Below are 19,398 nucleotides of genomic sequence, written 5' to 3'. Positions count from 1 at the left end.
AGATCAAATAAAATTATATTTGCTTGTCATGCCGTGAAAATGCCAAATGTGAACATACCCTAACACTTCTCTTTAAAATATAATTTTCATTATATCATCACTGTCTGTCATTTTCCATCCATCCCAACCCCCGCTGTCAAACATATTTAATTACTTACATACAATTGTATGATTCCAACTTTGCAGGAACAGTTTGTAAAAGGCCCTCTCCTATTCCATGACTTTGCCCCTGTGCAAAAAGCAAGGTCCATAAAGGCATGGGCGTAACTATAGCTGTAGCATTCTTAGCAGCTGCTATAGGGCCTAGAGGTTGAGGGGGCCACTCAGGCGTAAGAACATTTTTCCTTTTTGAAGGGAACATGGCGCTATTAGTCATACTGATTTTGGAAGGGAAGGTTTGACTTGTAAACATCCCAAATGTGTTGGATGGGGTTGAGGTGGTTGCAGCAGCTGCTGTAATTGTGATAGGGGTGTACTTACTTTTTCCACTGAAGGAAAGGCAATGTCTATATTGGTTTCTCTTATATGCTGTTTGAATGAAGATTGAATATTGATGTCCACATGTGTTAAAAATAAAACTCTACTTGTTCACATTACTGTATTCCATTATTATCTTTACACCTGAAAAAAAAATAACATCTGTTGCCGGAGTCCTACTTTCTGCTTTCACATAACAATTTCTGTAATTTTGCTGTTATTTCAATAATTCTGTTTTTATCCTGTATCACTAGGGCACGGTGAAGGGTGAAATACAAATAAAAGGGTCTTTTTGCTGCTGTGTGTAAATGTTGTTCATGTTTGTTTCCTTGTCACTAGGGCACATGTTATGCAGGGCCGGTCTTAGGTTGGATGGCGCCCTGTGCGGGATTCTCTAATGCCGCCCTCCACAAACCAAAAATTAACCACATATATAGACATGCACATGCTGGAACATATATACTGTACATACATAAAGGCAGATATTTAGACAAACAGGCAAATCTATATACGCACATTCTGGAATATATACATACACAAAGGTAAATATATAGACATACAGACACATATATACATTCACACATAGGCACATAAATACACAAACGGGAACATATACAAATAAAAGGCACATATATAGACATACAGGCCCATATATACACAGTGCAGATAATGTAGTAGCGTAACCTGCAGTCCCATGTAACACCACATAACACACTCTGATAACTCTCCGAGTACAGATAATGTAGTGGATGTTATCTGAAGTCCTATGTAACACCACAGATAACACACTCAGATAACTATACACACACATTGGTATATATATATTTATATATATACTGTATATTCAGTCCAATTGTAGATGAACACAGCACTCCACAAAACTATATATTAGGCCATGTGCACATTTACCAGAGGATGAATCACTTCCCCAATTTGAATACACAGACACCATAGAGCAAAGTAACGGCACCAGGACTTCAAGATAGATGAAAAAGGGTGGATTTATTCACCTCAAGTAAGCAGCTACGTTTCGGTTCGTCACAGAACCTTTCTCAAGCTGTAGCACACGACACACAGTGTCAAGTATAAATAGAAGGTACAACTAGTAATTAACAAAAGTCTAGTTAATGTACAGTTTCCAAAAAGTAAGTGTATAAACATGAATTTCGACCCATATTAAAAAACAGTCATTCATAGTGCATTGATTCAACAGTAGTTTTATATACCAAGTGTATACCAGGGGACGCTGACTGTATCCTCCAGGGTTTATCTGCAGATGTGGCTTTTTTAAGTCTGCCCACTGTTGAAAACGGGAGGAGAAAATTGGAGGCAGACTCCAAAAGATTGATCTCCCTTGAATTGCATCTATCTACCCTTGGGGAATATTATAGATGCCTTCGTATTCCACGTGGTATGCGCTCTCGTCTGAGACCTAACCTTTTTGCCATAATTGCATCCTTTAAGGAAAAGTTTGAAGCTATATCCATCAAGTATTCCCAGGATCTGTTGTTACTGAATACTGAATTTCTACAGAAGGACATTTAGCTGGTTAAAGTACGATTGAGTGGAAGAGAAGCTCAGTTGACGGAGATGTTGCCTACACAAGAATTGCAAACCTTGAAAGACAAGATGACCATATTTTTTTAGAAGTTCCGTGGCGATATCGAAAAATCTAAGCGCCAGAAATGGCAGCGAGACCTGGATGATTATGCCACAGGGAAAATCTACTGGTGCCAGAATGAAGATCTTTATTCCAGGGGTCCTAGGAAAACTGAAAGAGGACCCAGAAGACGCCATAGGGGAGCTGATCCATATATTACAGTTTCAGAACTTTCCGATGATCAGTTTTCTACACCTTTTTTAGGAGACACTGTGGACACTCCAATCACAGGAGAAAGCGATCCCGCAGGGGCGGGAGGAAACATAAGAGAAAGGTTGATTCACAACAAGACCAGTGGCAGGATGATTCCAGCATGTAGGGGTCGACAATACCAGACCCGGGGGAGAAATCTTCAGATCTAGTGGTGAATATTTATCTCTTGTATTAACTGATTCGCAGATCAAAGTACTTAACCATGATTTGTCCTATTGCTCTAATAATACTTTTGATTGGTTCACCTTGGATCTTGATCTGGAAAGTTTTTTCCGGTCAATAAAATGAAAGGCATATTTTTCTGTGCAACCTAGAAATCTAAATGTAAATAATATACCTGTTTATCATACTGATGAGATGTTTCACCTTAGTGACTATGGGCTGTATAACAAAAGCAGATTTCAGCCTCCTCAGAATATTCATGCTGTTGAAACGTATGTTTAATTTGTTAAAAGTCAAGTTAGCTCCCTGAAGACAATGCAGAGGAAGCAGTATATTCAGAGGAATTTAACACAAGCCGAACATTTGACACTCAAAGAGTTGGCAGATAATAGTGACCTGACGATCAAACCTGCAGATAAGGGGGGGTACCATAGTGGTTATGGACACCTCCTCTTATCTGCAGGAAATGGAAAGTCAGCTTAATGATACCAATGTTTATGCACTGCTACCAGGGGACCCCAAGTTCACGTATCTTCGTAAGCTGGACACCTTGGTTAGCAATGCGTTCACACATAAAATTATTGACACAGATTTGCATGATTTTTTACAGGTGAAATTTCCAGTCACCCCGGTATTATATCTCCTGACAAAAATCTATAAGGACCCAGTCAGACCTCCCGGGCGCTTTATTGTGTCAGGGAGTTGTTCTCTTTTTGTCCCTGCAGCAATGTTTGTAGACAAAATTCTTAGGCAATATGCCATTGGTGCGGACTCGTACATCAAGGACACCTTGGACTTCCTGGTCAGGATCTATGATCTTGTGGTTCCTGCCCGGCCGGTCCTGGTTACCCTTGATATGGGGAGTCTATATACTTCCATTGATCATAGACAGGGCATTAAAGCCTCATTATTCTACTTAGAGAAGTCAGGGTGTTCTATTGAAATAATTGACTTTGTTAGATCTCTTCATGAGTTCATTCTAATGAAGAAATATTTCATGGTAGCTGACAAATTCTATTTACAGAAAAGAGGGATGGCAATGGGGTCCAATATGGCCCCAACATATGCAAATATCTTTATGTGACAGATTGAGGAGAACCTCGTCTTTGTGTCCCACCACTTCAGCCATGTGCTGCGGTGGTGACGATACATAGACGATGTCTTCCTCATCTGGACCAGCTCCATATGTTAATTACAAGAACTTTTGGTTTATTTGAACACTATGAAATCTACGATTAGGTTCACTATGTCTTACATGTATTTCAGTATCTGATAATGGCCTAATCTCTGATCTTTTAAAAAAAAAAAAACTGACAGAAATAACCTTTTACATTACACTAGTGGCTATCCAAGGACAATGCTGAAATCTTTGCCTTTCAGTCAGCTGATCGGAGTCAAGAGGGTGGTAAGCCAAGAGGACAAGCTATCCTCACGGCTTGATTAAATGTGCTTGAAATTTATGGATATCCTTGAGAGGAACAAACAAAAAGTTCTGGTGCTAGATAGGAATTGTTATTAAGAAAAAGAAGGTTCGTATTCCCTTTGTCTCTACCTTCTCCATGATTAGTCCACAAGTCTGTAACATTTTCAGGAAAGATGGAGTTTATTGAGTAGAGCATTCCCCTACACTGCTGAGTTCCAGGTGAGACCTATGATGGCCTATAGAAATGGTAAAACAATCAAGAATAGTGTGGTTAAGGCCGACATTGGATCGAATCGTAAGGGACAAACTTTCTTGGCTCCTCCGAAACAGGGATGTTATCCTGTTTAGGATGCAAGATTTGCAAAAATATGATTAAAGGGAATGTGTCGCTAGAGTATTTTATATACAGTGAAGGAAATAAGTATTTGATCCCTTGCTGATTTTGTAAGTTTGCCCACTGTCAAAGACATGAACAGTCTAGAATTTTTAGGCTAGGTTGCTTTTACCAGTGAGAGATAGATTATATAAAAAATCTCACCTCGTGGGGTATCCTTGATCCTGAGGAAGGTGAGAGCTCAGCCGAAAACTACACGGGGGGAACTTGTTAATGATCTCAAGGCAGCTGGGACCACAGTCACCAAGAAAACCATTGGTAACACATTACGCCGTAATGTATTAAAATCCTGCAGTGCCCGCAAGGTCCCCCTGCTCAAGAAGGCACATGTACAGGCCCGTCTGAAGTTTGCAAATGAACATCTGGATGATTCTGAGAGTGATTGGGAGAAGGTGCTGTGGTCAGATGAGACTAAAATTGAGCTCTTTGGCATTAACTCAACTCACCGTGTTTGGAGGAAGAGAAATGCTGCCTATGACCCAAAGAACACCATCCCCACTGTCAAGCATAGAGGTGGAAACATTATGTTTTGGGGGTGTTTCTCTGCTAAGGGCACAGGACTACTTCACCGCATCAATGGGAGAATGGATGGAGCCATGTACCGTCAAATCCTGAGTGACAACCTCCTTCCCTCCACAAGGACACTAAAAATGGCTCGTGGCTGGGTCTTCCAGCATGACAATGACCCGAAACATACAGCCAAGGCAATAAAGGAGTGGCTCAAAAAGAAGCACATTAAGGTCATGGAGTGGCCTAGCCAGTCTCCAGACCTTAATCCCATCAAAAACTTATGGAGGGAGCTGAAGATCTGAGTTGCCAAGCGACAGCCTCGAAATCTTAGTGATTTACAGATGATCTGCAAAGAGGAGTGGGCCAAAATTCCAGCTAACATGTGTGCAAACCTCATCATCAACTACAAAAAACGTCCGACTGCTGTGCTTGCCAACAAGGGTTTTGCCACCAAGTATTAAGTCTTGTTTGCCAAAGGGATCAAATACTTATTTCTCTGTGCACAATGCAAATAAATATATATAATTCTGACAATGTGATTTTCTTTTTTTTTTTTAAATATAATCTATCTCTCACTGGTAAAATTAACCTAGCCTAAAAATTCTAGACTGTTCATGTCTTTGACAGTGGGCAAACTTACAAAATCAGCAAGGGATCAAATATTTATTTCCTTCACTGTATTTGGGAAACCCAGTATGCATTTTTGAGAGATATCTTGTTCACATTTTCCCATTGTATTCTGGTTATCCTTTCAATCTCCTTATACCATATTTCCTGATCCTGAGAATAAAGGGGCTGCAGTGCTTAATAAGCTCCACGTCCCCTTCAAAGTTTTCTTGCACCGTGGTGGTGCCAGCCACCCGCCGTACAGGTTGCCATTTCCTTTTATTAGTGCCGTACTGCAGTTCCCTGCACAGCGGGTAGTCGAGGTGCAATTGCTCAGGGAAAAACAGTGATGGGGATGGGTCTCTGAGTCCCCCCACAAATTTTTAAAAAATCTTAGCACTTGTGAATGAGCAAATATAACCATTCCTATAATATTTAAATTCTCCCTTTTCCATTAGCTCACAAAATAATCACCTACTGTAGTTTCTGTGTGTGCCAATTTTTTTTTATAAAGTCTTATTTTTCCCATATGAGAAGAATTTGTGCTGAGATGAAATAAAACTTTGTTTGGTAATACAACCTTTCTCCCCTTCCCCTTATCTAATGATAAGTCTTAATATTTCAATTTTATCCTAGGATGTGTAGCTCACCAGACCACCTCCCTAATCATTCTCTTCAAGGTGTTGAAGAATTTCTTCCCTAGGCAAAATGAGTATTTTGCCCTAGATATAATATTTGGGGAAATAAAACTATCTGGAATAAATTAAGTCTTGAAGCCAAATTTATCAGTAGTGTTATCCCAGCCTTTATTTTATCCCTACACTATTTCAACAACGAAGCCGAACTTGTCACAGCAAATTCTGATAAAGAACAGAATACCAAGTTGCTTAGATATTTTAAATAAAAACTTCCTCACTTTCAGGACTCTTAAAGCAACTGTCCAGTCATGAGCTTATAATGATATATGTCAGTACCTATTGGGGTGCCGTACCTGCAATTTATTTTTCTAAGTGCTTGCTGCCTCACTGCTTTTTAGCTCCGCTCCATTAGGGCAGAGCTGTGATCGGTGACTACAGTTTATCTACAGTGTCTACATGGAGTCTAAGGTAGTCGGAGACACACCCCCTAGTCTCCTACATCCTGTCGTATATAATTGGTTCAAACTGAAGTAATGCCTCCTCCGTCACAGGCTCATCAGAAAGTCAGTGCACAGAGAGATGATTTCCATTGCAGAAGTGATAGAATGATTATTAACACAGACAACTAGATCTTCTATAGATGACTTTAGATCCAGAAAGATAAAAATGAATGTCAGGTAAGTGCCACACATATATATATACATACACTACCGTTCAAAAGTTTGGGGTCATGAAAACTCACACTTATATTTATCAAATGAGTTTCAAAATGACTAGAAAATATAGTCAAGACATTGACAAGGTTAGAAATAATGATTTTTATTTGAAATTATAATTTTCTCCATCAAACTTTGCTTTCGTCAAAGAATGCTCCATTTGCAGCAATTACAGCATTGCAGACCTTTGGCGTTCTAGCTGTTAATTTTCTGAGGTAATCGGTAGAAATTTCACCCCATGCTTCCAGAAGCCCCTCCCACAAGTTGAATTGGCATGATGGGCACTTCTTGCGTACCATACGGTCAAGCTGCTCCCACAACAGCTCTATGGGGTTGAGATCTGGTGACTGCGCTGGCCACTCCATTACAGATAGAATACCAGCTGCCGGCTTCTTCCCTAAATAGTTCTTGCATCATTTGGAGGTGTGCTTTGGGTCATTGTCCTGTTGTAGGATGAAATTGGCTCCAATCAAGCGCTGTCCACAGGGTATGGCATGGCGTTGCAAAATGGAGTGATAGCCTTCCTTGTTTAAAATCCCTTTTACCTTGTACAAATCTCCCACTTTACCAGCACCAAAGCAACCCCAGACCATCACATGACCTCCACCATGTTTGACAGATGGCGTCAGGCACTCTTCCAGCATCTTTTCAGTTGTTCTGCGTCTCACAAATGTTCTTCTGTGTGATCCAAACACCTCAATCTTCAATTAGTCTGTCCATAACACTTTTTTCCAATCTTCCTCTGTCCAATGTCTGTGTGCTTTTGCCCATATTAATCTTTTCCTTTTATTAGTCAGTCTCAGATATGATTTTTCTTTGCCACTCTGGCCTGAAGTCCAGCATCCCGGAGTCGCCTCTTCACTGTAGACGTTGACACTGGCGTTTTGCCGGTACTATTTAATGAAGCTGCCAGTTGAGGACCTGTGAGGCGTCTATTTCTCAAACTAGAGACTCTAATGTACTTGTCTTGTTGCTCAGTTGTTCAGCGGGGCCTCCCACTTCTCTTTCTACTCTGGTTAGAGCCTGTGTGTGCTGTCCTCTGAAGGGAGTAGTACACACCGTTGTAGGAAATCTTCAGTTTCTTGGCAATTTCTCGCATGGAATAGCCTTCATTTCTAAGAACAAGAATAGACTGTCAAGTTTCACATGAAAGCTCTCTTTTTCTAGAAATTTTGAGAGTTTAATCGAACCCACAAATGTAATGCTCCAGACTCTCAACTAGCTCAAAGGAAGGTCAGTTTTATAGCTTCTATAAACAGAAAAACTGTTTACAGCGGTGCTAACATAATTGCACAAGGGTTTTCAAGTGTTTTCTAATCATCCATTAGCCTTCTAACACAGTTAGCAAACACAATGTACCATTTGAACATTGGAGTGATGGTTGCTGGAAATGGGCCTCTATACACCTATGTAGATATTGCATTAAAAACCAGACGTTTGCAGCTAGAATAGTCATTTAGCACATTAACAATGTATAGAGTGGATTTCTGATTAATTTAATGTTATCTTCATTGAAAAAAACTGTGCTTTTCTTTCAAAAATAAGGAAATTTCTAAGTGACCCTAAACTTTTGAACGGTAGTGTATATATATATATACAGGGTGGGCCATTTATATGGATACACCTAAATAAAATGGGAATGGTTGGTGATATTAACTTCCTGTTTGTGGCACATTAGTATATGGGAGGGGGGAAACTTTTCAAGCTGGGTGTTGACCATGGCGGCCATTTTGAAGTCGGCCATTTTGTATCCAACTTTAGTTTTTTCAATGGGAAGAGGGTCATGTGACACATCAAACTTATCGAGAATTTCACAAGAAAAACAATGGTGTGCTTGGTTTTAACGTTACTTTATTCTTTCATGAGTTATTTACAAGTTTCTGACCACTTATAAAATGTGTTCAAAGTGCTGCCCATTGTGTTGGATTGTCAATGCCGCCCTCTTCTCCCACTCTTCACACACTGATAGCAACACCGCAGAAGAAATGCCTCCCGATCTGACCCCCTTAGACTTTTATCTTTGGGGTCATCTGAAGGCAATTGTCTATGCTGTGAAGATACGAGATTTGCAGCAACTGAAACTACGGATACTGGAAGCCTGTGCTAGCATTTCTTCTGCGGTGTTGCTTTCCCATTTCTTATTACAATGCTAGTAGGACTGTTTTTGCCCAATATATAGCCAATCTGGGAACCCACCTCTATTTTTGTACAAGCACATGACCTTATCCAATGTTTAGTAACGGTCTACTGTAAACAGTAACACATTATGCGCATATAGCAAGATCTTTTCTTCTAAGTTTTGCTTGCATATACATTATTGCTAGAGGCTCTATGAATAGCAAAAAAAAAAATAGATGAGGGATCAGGCGGCAATCCTGTCGTGTCCCTCTCTGTAAAAAAATCTCCTTTAAGAGTTCTGAGATAACATTATTCATGCCACCAGGTTGGCACAATCATATCTCAGTTAAAGACACTTGAATAATGATTTCCTTGTTAAACTCCCCAGTGACAGGGGCCACAAGGTCTCCCTATGTGCTCTACCTATAAAGATAGAGCTATAAACACTTTGCTTAGAAATAAATCCTCCAACCATTATTTCAGAAAATGAACTGGACTATCCTTCTCCACCTTGTACCATGTTGTACCACCTTGAATAGTTTTTCAGGATCAACCAATTTTTCTTGGTATTGCCAAGTCAACTTAAGAGAGTTTTATAAGTCAAACCCTGAACTACGTCTTCCAGAGTGGAAATTCTCTGCACCACCACTGTGAGGCGATCATTATACGAATGCATATCGGCTCATAGGAGGTTTATATCCTTCTTCATATATAAATGTGTTCTTCCTTACCTTTCATCATATCTCAACATATCCTGAGATTTGTGCCGCAAGATGATCAGCTTTAAAACAAAATATGATTTTGTGATACTCTGTCATGAGATGTCTATGCGATGTGTGTCTATGTGTGGCCACCCAGGGGTTGTCATGTGAATTGCAGCCTGTCAGGGGTTTGATTAGCATGTTGCGATATTGAAATGGTTTCGTAAGAAATTGGAGTCCTTAACCAAATTCAAGCAAAGGTGCGAGAGGATACTTCTGTACCCTACAGATGTGTTATACTCATTGACTGTCTGCAAATTATCCCTCAATGAGGATTGTTCGAGTCTTGCTTACTTTCTGACTTACCCAAAATGGCCATATTTGCTGTTTCAAATGTGGCAGAATATAATTTTATTTGTCCAAACTTAAAATAAAGCAGTTGTATTATTATTATTATTTATTATTATTATTATTATTATTATTATTATTATTGTAAATGTATGCAACTGTGGAGCTATCCAGTTTCAAGTTAACCCTTTCACGCCGCAGCCCTTTTTCAGATTTTCATTTTCGTTTTTCCCTCCCCACCTTCCAAAGGCCATAACGCCTTTATTTTTCCGTATAGTACTATGAGGGCTTGATTTTTGCGGGACAAGTTGTAGTTTTTCGTAGCACCATTTATTTTGCAGTATAATGTACTAGGAAACGGGAAAAAAATTATTTGTGGGGTAGAAAAGGAAAAAAAACAGTGATTCCGCCATGGTTTTTTGCACGCCATTTTTACGGAATTCACTGTACAATTAAAACAACATATTCATTTTATTCTATGGGTCAATACGATTACGCCGATACCAAATATGTGTAGGTTTTTCTATATTTTACTACTTTTACAAGTAAAAACCTAAGTGTAAAAAAGAAAATTTATTTTGTTTCGCCAAATTCCGAGAGCCGTAACGTCTTTATTTTTCCGTCGATTAAGTGGTATAAGGGCTTATTTTTTGCGGGATAAGCTGTAGTTTTTAGTAATACCATTTTGGTGTTAATGTGACGGTTTGATCACTTTTTATTTTATTTTTTGTGGGAGATTAGGTGAACAAAAAATAGAGATTCTGGCGTTTACAATTTTTTACGGTGTTCACCGTGCGGGTTAAATAATGATATATTGTGATAGCTCAGACTTTTACGGACGCGGCAATACTAATTATGTTTATTTATTTAATTTTTTACTATGCTCTAGGGGGAAAATGGGAAAAGGGGTTTTTTTTTAAACTTTTAATATTTAATTTTTTTTTTACACAAAAAAAACAACTTTATTTAACTAATTTTTACATTTTTTATTAGTCCCCCTAGGGGACTTCAACCAGCGATCGTTAGATCGCTTGCACAATATACTGCAATACTAATGTAATGCAGTATATCGTGATTCTGACAGTCTCCTATGAAGCCCTGCCGGAGGCAGAGCTTCTTAGGAGTACCAAGATGGCGGACCTGGGGGACTTCGTCAGACCCCCAGGCAGCCGTGTGAACCAACGGCTCTCCCCGATCTCGCCGCAGGGGGGCCGTTGAGACGTTACAGGGGGTCGCCCCCCTGTTTTTAGTAATTTAAATGCCGCGATCTCTATTGAACGCGGCATTTAACGGCTTAAACAAGCGGGATCGCGCTAAAGCGCGATCCCGCTCGTAACCCGGAAGTGTCGGCTGTAACACACAGCCGACAGATTCGCTCTGTGGAGCGGACTCAGCCCGTGAGTCCGCTTCATATTCCCCCACCCGGCGTGCGCCGTATATATACGGCGGATGTCGGGAAGGGGTTAAAGTTTCTCGACACCGTGTATTTAATGCATTAAAGTCAAGGTAAAGCCGGCTACATCTGTATACATTATGGGTTTCTGTTTGTAATCCTACCACCAGTCATGTAGATATAACAAGTTTGATTAACTCATCTGCTGATGTAAAACAACAAGAAAATAGCCAACGGCTAGCACTTCTAAAAGCGGATTGGTCAGATATTTATGCTGACGTTCCTGGGGGCAGAATAAAGAAGTAACGGACGTGCTGATTTCAGTCCACTGTCACTTATTAGTTAATGTTAAGTAATTTAGGAGTATTTATAACTTATACTTGCGGCGTGCGGCCAGCACCACAAGTATTAGTCCTAGTATATTTATATATTCACACTCACGCCGCTTCCTTCCGCTCTCCAGCCGCTGATTGTCATTTTTCTCCCTTGCGCAGTAATAACGGGTCGTTCAGGAGGGTAGTAAACAAAGCCAAGGGTTTGGTAACAGTGTAAAAGCTAATACTAAAAACACTAGACTAGCAACTGATACTAAGACCAGTTTGTTGGCGTTCTAAATACGGTGCCTAGTTCTCTGATTGGTTAGATCTCTGTGCAAATCCAGTCCAGAATCTCTGCCAGTCCCGCTGTGAGAACCAATGTGGCTTTGGACTGCATGGAGATGTATTTGTTACGTAACTAACACCAAACATATACGCACACAATAAGCTACCAGTTATCTTGCTTTGAAACGTCCTTTTACTCCATTGTTTTACAGAACTTTCTAAATTATTTTTTCAGAAATTAAATTGAAACAAGATAGAATCACCTCCAGTAACTGCTTGGCTATTTTGTCATTAAGCCAACATGCCAGCTTTATGTAAAAATTTTGCATTTTTCATGTTTGCCAGCAGTTAAATTTTTTAATTGCTGGATGCAAATTGCGCGGATGTATTATTTTCTAGTTATCGGGAATATGGTGACTGTTTTCTACTTCTGAATAAATAAAGTAAATAAAGACAAAGACAACATTCATCGGAGAGAACTGACCGGCATTATCATCTTTCTGTGAGTTGTTGGGCCACAGGGAAATCAAAAGTAAGACAGATGATGTCCTTCTGCTTCCCGTTATTTAGTGGAGGTGGGAATGGGATGGACCGTGGCTTCACACTTTAATAAGGGTTTTATGACTTGAATGGTAAGTGGAGAAAGGACATACAATAATTAATAGTCCAACGTTCAATGATTTTATTAAAATTGGGTTTCTGAAGATGTTAGTGTCCGTGGTTCTAAGATGGACAATGTTTGTTCAAATGTATCTGCGCACACAGCTCTGTAGGGTCCAAATTAGTGGAACAAGTCCTTACTGACCAGATCATAGAGGCTAGGACACACTTTCACTGGTTCTTCTCACCAGTGGGGCTATTTATTTACATGAACTCTTTCACATTGTAGGACCAATAAAACGAGCCTTAAAAGTTTTGTCACATGAACAGAAATTGAGATGCCCGCGGTAAACTTATGAAGAATGGAGATATCATGCAAACCCAATGTAGATGTTACATTACTAAGATTTGAGCCCATGTCTCAATGCTGAAATGCTGCAGTTTTAAACTTTGAAGCAAATGCATATAAGAAGAAAAAGAAAGAACTACATCATTTTGATTTATTTTTCGAATAAAAGTCTTGCATTTAGATCCATTTTTTTCTGTATATTCCACAGTTTAGGCAAGAATATACTAAACACGATCCCATTACCTGAAGCCAAGATAGCAAAAACTTCTACACTAACCATACTTTTTCCCTTACTGCTCAGATAGGCCGGGATGGCATAGATCCAGACACTGCAGAACACCAGCAAGCTGAAGGTGATGTACTTGGCTTCATTGTAGATATCAGGTAATGTCCTCACCATGAAAGCTAGAACAAAACTCAAAGCCGCCAGAAACCCCATATAACCCAACATGAAATAAAAGTTCAGTCTAGAGCCCTCATTACACTGAATGATGATCTTTCCGGGATATGAGTCCATGTCTAACTCCTGGAATGGAGGAGAAAATGACAACCAAAGTATTCCATTCATGATCTGAAGAGATGAGACGATCAATACTATAGAGTTGGGAAATTTAACCCCCATCCATTTTCTCCAGGTGCTGCCTGGTGTGGTGGCCTTGAAAGCAATGCAAACCATGATGGTCTTGGCCAAGATAGAAGACAACACAACAGTGAAGATGATTCCAAAGGAGATGTGACGGAACATACAGGTTGTGTCCACTGGTTTACCAATGAAGAGGAAAATACAAAGTAAACTAAGCTTGAGAGAGATAAGGAGAATGAAGCTGAGGTTACGATTATTAGCTCTGACGACAGGAGTGTTCCGGTAAGCAATAAATATTCCAAATATAACTACAATAATAATAGAAGATAATATAGAAAATAATAAGAAAACATAAGCTACAGCATCAGATTCATAAGAGAGAAAGTCCATCATTCGAGGGACACACTTTTCTCTTGCTTCATTCGGCCATTCTGTATAAGAACACTTTTGACATTTTTCGGCATCTGTAAAATGGAAAACATTTATAAGGTAAGAATAAGAAAGAAACCAGAAATGAGGCAGAAAAAAGGTCTATTTACTTATGTATTAATAAAATGACCAATAAGACATGTAATAAAAGTTTGATCAGTGGTCGCCCAGTCATTAGGAAATCCGCTGGTCATGAGAATCGTCTGGTACTAGTGCTGGCCATTAATTGAAGTGCATGTACAGTCTCTATCCCTTAAGTAGCTGGTGGCTTGTGAAACTTTCAAACTTACTAAGAGTTTCAGGCCCTGTTCACACAGATTTTTTTTCGTAGGCAGAAAATTCTGCCTGCAATTTTCATGGCGTGTTTCGTGGCATTTTTGCCCGCGGCCATTGAGCGCTATTGGCAAACAAAACCAACAAGAAACGCTTTCTCTGCCTACCATTGATTTCAATGGGAGTTCAGAGGCAGAACCGTTTTTTTTTTTTACTGTGGGCGGCTAAGGACTGACGGACCGAACGTTTTTTGCTGCTGATTCCTATGCGGTTTCCGCATCAAAATCAGCTTAAAAAAACTCTGTGTGAACTGGGCCTTAGTACTTAGTGTCTGCACATGTGAGGCCACTTCTCCATTGATGCACAGCACCAACATTTAGGTTTGAAGAGCATCTAAAAAGAAGAACTCCCATTACCATGTCTTAAAAGTCATTTTAATAATATATTATTATTATTTTTAATATTTTATTTTTTTATTCTGACAAACATAATTTACCATTTGCAATCATCTAAAAATATATAATGTGACTAAAAACCTTTTCAAATATTCTTTTATTTCATTCAATAGCAATATCTTAAAACATTTAATAGGGAAGCATTTACACAGCCTTATTACAAATCCGTGGGACCCATCAAAATCCAAGGGTCGAAACTGTCCCTACGTGTGTCTTCGATTTCATACGGAGTCTCTTCTTTCAAACAATCTATGAGAAAAATAAATTGTGACGTGTTCCATCGACTGCCATATTATAGATGTATTCTTGGCTCCGTAATATGGAACTGTAGGGACTTCGTGTGCTGCCGTACAGGGTCGGTGCACACAGAATTGCCGAGTCCATGAGGTCCAATGAGCTGAGATGAGGAATGGCAGAGATAGATTGCTGCAAGGCTGAATTTCATCTTCTCTGTGGTCAGTAAAGTGTCAATCCTCCTTTGATCTGCCCTGCTGAGTCAGGCTTAAAATTCTAGTTGCTAGGGATACATTGCCTAACAACCCCAATCGATTCATAAGGGTTGTCAGACAACAGGTCTCTAGCAACCATTCTGTGTCAGATTTCTAATGTCTTCAACAGAAAGGTCCAACTATACTTATCTAGAAAAGAGTAGATAGGCCCACGATATTGTAGAAACTTTGGAGTATATTTTACATTTGTTGTTGTTGGCAAAAATGGCAGAATGTGTTGAGGCATTTGTGAATTTGGCACAGTCCAAAATAAAACTCTTCTACAGAAAACAGTGATACAATATTTCCATGGGCATTTGCTTGGCAGTACTTTTATGTTTGTGTTTTATGTTGCTCATTATTGTCCCAAATAATCCACCTGAACCTCGTTTTCCAGCCCACCAGCGGCCTCTGAGCCTGCTGGACCGTTTCATTTGCGCTCTTTCGGCCAAGCAGCCCTGAATTCTGATCCTGTGTTCCTGGTTCAGATTTCCTGATCTTGATTTCCTAGTCCCAAGTTCTTTTCTGAGTTTCTGGTTCTGTGTCCCAGTTCCCTGTTCCTGCCCTGGTTGCTTGGTTCATCGTTACCTACAATCCACCTCCAGCTCACCATTCTTCACAGCTACCGGCTGCCGGTCCTTGACTCTACTGGAGCCTCCTGATTTGGTTTCGTGTTTGACTGCTTCAATGGATCATTACAGTTACATTCCCTTTATATATTTGAGACGTCTCGTCTGCGAGGAAAATATGTGATAATGGTGGACAGATGCTTTACCACCTTCAACTCGATATGTATTCAGAGAAACAGTGAATTAAATTTGTTCTTATTTTTTTTTTAAACGGCCATATTATTGATATACAAGGTTTGAGATTGACAGAAACAAATTTTGCTTGTGGCTTGTACACATTAATATATTGCATACCAGACTCATTGGAAATTTCTCCTTCAGAACATGAGATGCAGTTATAGCAACAAATGTGGTCTCCTTCCTTGGCAGCTTTTCTAAAGCCTGGAATACACTTCTCCGAACATCTGCTATTTGGCACCTATGACCCAGAAATAAAAAGAAACAAAAACGATGAAATTAATAGAAAAATTTTGTAGGGATTCCATAACTTTAAAAAGTTTAGTAAAATCAATAATGATGTCATTATGACAGTGATAACTGTCGGTACGAATTTACATAATTCACCAAAAATTTTATTCCGCCTTCCTAATTTCTATTGACATTTTTGTTTTAAGTAAGATTGGCAAGACATCTAAACAAACTCAAGGAGGATCTTTACGAAGGTTTAACCAGGGAACAATCCGACTGGTGGGAATGTAGTCCAACTTTCAGAGATTCACCCCTTTACAAATTTGAATGGCTCACTATATAAATCAGCGTATCTCATGCTGTGGCCATTTTCAGCATGGAGAAGGATCTGTGTACAGCCAAGCCAGTGCGTTAGCTTACAGAGTTAGTTACATCAGCCGGCGTGTTAGCTCGGTCGACTACATTTTTCTCTTTCTATACTTTTTTGATCTGGAATACAGATGTGTTGGCATGACTGGCTTTAGTGAAAAAGGGGCCCTGGGCAAAAAAGTAGGGGTCTGACATTGTTGTACAATTTTTCTTGTCTTTTTAATATATATATATATATATATATATATATATATATATATATATATATATATATATATATATAAACTATTCCGCCATAACAATGAAGCCATAGACAGATGAAGTAAATAACATTCATTATCTCATTACAACTGTGGCCCTTGTCAAGTGTTGAGATACTGTATATTATGGGCAATTCACATCACGTTTTTTTTTGGCCTACGTCTGACGTATAGGCTGATAAAGTTCGATATTTACTTTAGAAGTTAGCTGTAACATATGTCTAACAGTGGCATCTATCATAGATAGGCTTTAATGGTATCCATTTAATAAATACGACATGAACTCTCACACTTTTGATGTATTTGTTAAACGGATACTATTATAGCCTTTGGAAGACGGATGCCACTGTTACTTTCATGGACACCGCGGCATGGAATAGCATAGTTATTTACGCTATTCCATTTTTTATTTTTTTTGCAGTATACTGACACGGGCCGTCGGGAACTAAAAACAAAAACAAACAACGTGATACCAACAGCCCCTTAGGCAGCAAGTGAACAGTCAGCTCTTTATGTTGATGTTGGAAGCAGTAAAAATGGGCAAGCGTAAGAATCTGAGCGACTTTGACAAGGGCAAAATTGTGATGGCTGGACGACTGGGTCAGAGTATCTACCAAACGACCGATCTTGTGAGGTGTTCCTGGTATGCAGTGGTTAGTACCTACCAAAAGCAGTACAAAGGTACAACTCATTGATTTAATTGGACCCAAATCGAATTTTGGGAAGTTTGCTCTTCTCTAATGGCCAGTTACATGTTCACCTATTTATAGACTGATAATTGGATCCAAACCATTGAAGACAGGGGTGACTACTGGATAGCCATGCCATAAATGCAAAAGAAAGGGATTTTTTGCCTCACTTCCCATAGGAAATCCCAGCTTGCAAACTATCAAACATTTCTCTAATGCAAGCTAGCAGAACCCTTTTGCATTCACAGGGCAGACAACACAAGGATTTCTTAAAAAGTGAAGTCCTAGCATGTTCCCCACTGCATAATTGTTCCACTTTCTCATTCCTTACTAGTTTAAAGGCAAGCACGGCAAAAAACAGCAGCACTACCAGCCGTCCATTCAGCGTTGTTGCTAGAATGTCTTGACACACTGAGCTAGGTAGCAATGGTCTGAGCCTACTAGGCCTGGACCCAGAAGAACTCCAAAACCAGAATCCCACATCCTTATGGTTAACCAGACTTGGGTGGGACCCAAACTCACATGCAGTCAAAGAGGGTTTTCAAGTGAGGTTATAACTCCTGTGCTGGAATGGAAAGATTCACAAAAATTATAGGTAGCCAAAATGGGTATAGCTCCAGTGTTCATATTATTAGTAGAAATCTGTGTGTATATCCATATTATTTATTTTTGGGGGATATGGTATGTGTGAATATAATTATATGTATAAAAGTGTTATAAGAAGGGTTGAGCTATGTATGTTACAACATTGAGGGGTTTTCTGGTCCCTTTTGGTTCTTGTTGCACATGTGTGAGCAGAGTCCGACTGGCCTACCAGAGAACCAGAGGATCCTCCAGTGGGCCCAGGCTCTAACACAATAAGGCCTTAAAGGTCCAGCAGAAGTCAACCCCATTTGGAGTTTTTTGGAGTCAATAACTTGTCACTAGGATCTATTTCTTATGGGGTGATTCACAAATTACCTATTAGACCTCATTGATACTATGTCCTGTGTGGACATTGATAACATCAACGACTATAATGAAATTAAAAGTGGACATGTATATGTTCTATATAGATGGAGGGTGGACCCTCAGAACCATCTCCTCTGTTGGGCCCAAGTAATCCCAGTGCGACGCTGTGTGTGAGTGTCCAATTCTGGGTCCGAAGATTGGTTAGGGTTGAAACAACACATCAGTGAACTCAGATTTGAGGGCTACCCCTTACCACCATATGTAAATATGCAACCATGGCTTAATCTTTGAAGCAAGCTCAACTTACATGATGGTCAGAAATTGGAAGGATAAACTAGGAAGGATAAAAGTACTACACTACGCCTCATGATTTAGATGTTACAACCTAGATCTCCCCCATTACCATACAGTAGTTTAACCGCTTCCCGACCGCCCACTGTATATTCACGTCGGCACTTGCTGGGCTCTGTGCAGTGCCGACGTGAATTCACGGTGGGTGTTAAAAGCGCGATCCGGGTGTCTCAGAGTAGCGCTGACACCCGGATCGCGCTGTTATCACCTACCTCTGTTCCCGGAGATATGATCGGGACCTGATTAGTTCAGGTCCCGGTCATGTGATCGCAGGGAATGTGTGTTGTAGCAACGAACTGGAAAGTTTGTTGCTATAACAAACTGGAAAGTTTGTTGCTACAACAAACTTTCCCGGGGACCGATTGCAGGTGCTGCAGTCGGTTATAAGGCAGAACCGGGGGCCATACAATGGACCCCGGGTCTGCCAAGCACAGCAGCCTATGAGAACCAGCCGGAGGCAGGTCCTCATAAGCTTCCTGTCAGTGTGAATCTCAGCGTCACACTGACAGTATATAATACGTTACACTACCTAGGTAGTGTAATGTATTATAGCAGTGATCAGTGCTGCCAGGCTTCAAGTAAAACAAGTAAAAAGTAAAAAAT

General features: G+C 39.9%; 1 protein-coding gene across 1 annotated transcript in view; it reads right to left on the bottom strand.

The window, feature by feature from the left end:
- Window positions 1–13,061: 13,061 nt before the first annotated feature.
- Window positions 13,062–19,398, bottom strand: part of LOC142646421 (vomeronasal type-2 receptor 26-like) — a 31,227-nt gene continuing 24,890 nt past the window's right edge. The window contains exons 6-7 of the mRNA XM_075826004.1: window positions 16,062–16,185; window positions 13,062–13,957 (exon numbers count right to left, since the gene is read on the bottom strand). Coding sequence (XP_075682119.1) covers window positions 13,062–13,957; window positions 16,062–16,185 — 1,020 coding nt within the window. The remainder of the gene's footprint in view (window positions 13,958–16,061; window positions 16,186–19,398) is intronic.

Source organism: Rhinoderma darwinii, chromosome 1, assembly GCF_050947455.1.
Source record: "Rhinoderma darwinii isolate aRhiDar2 chromosome 1, aRhiDar2.hap1, whole genome shotgun sequence".
Taxonomy (NCBI): Eukaryota; Metazoa; Chordata; class Amphibia; order Anura; family Rhinodermatidae; genus Rhinoderma; species Rhinoderma darwinii.
This window is presented reverse-complemented; position numbering and strand designations above follow the sequence as displayed.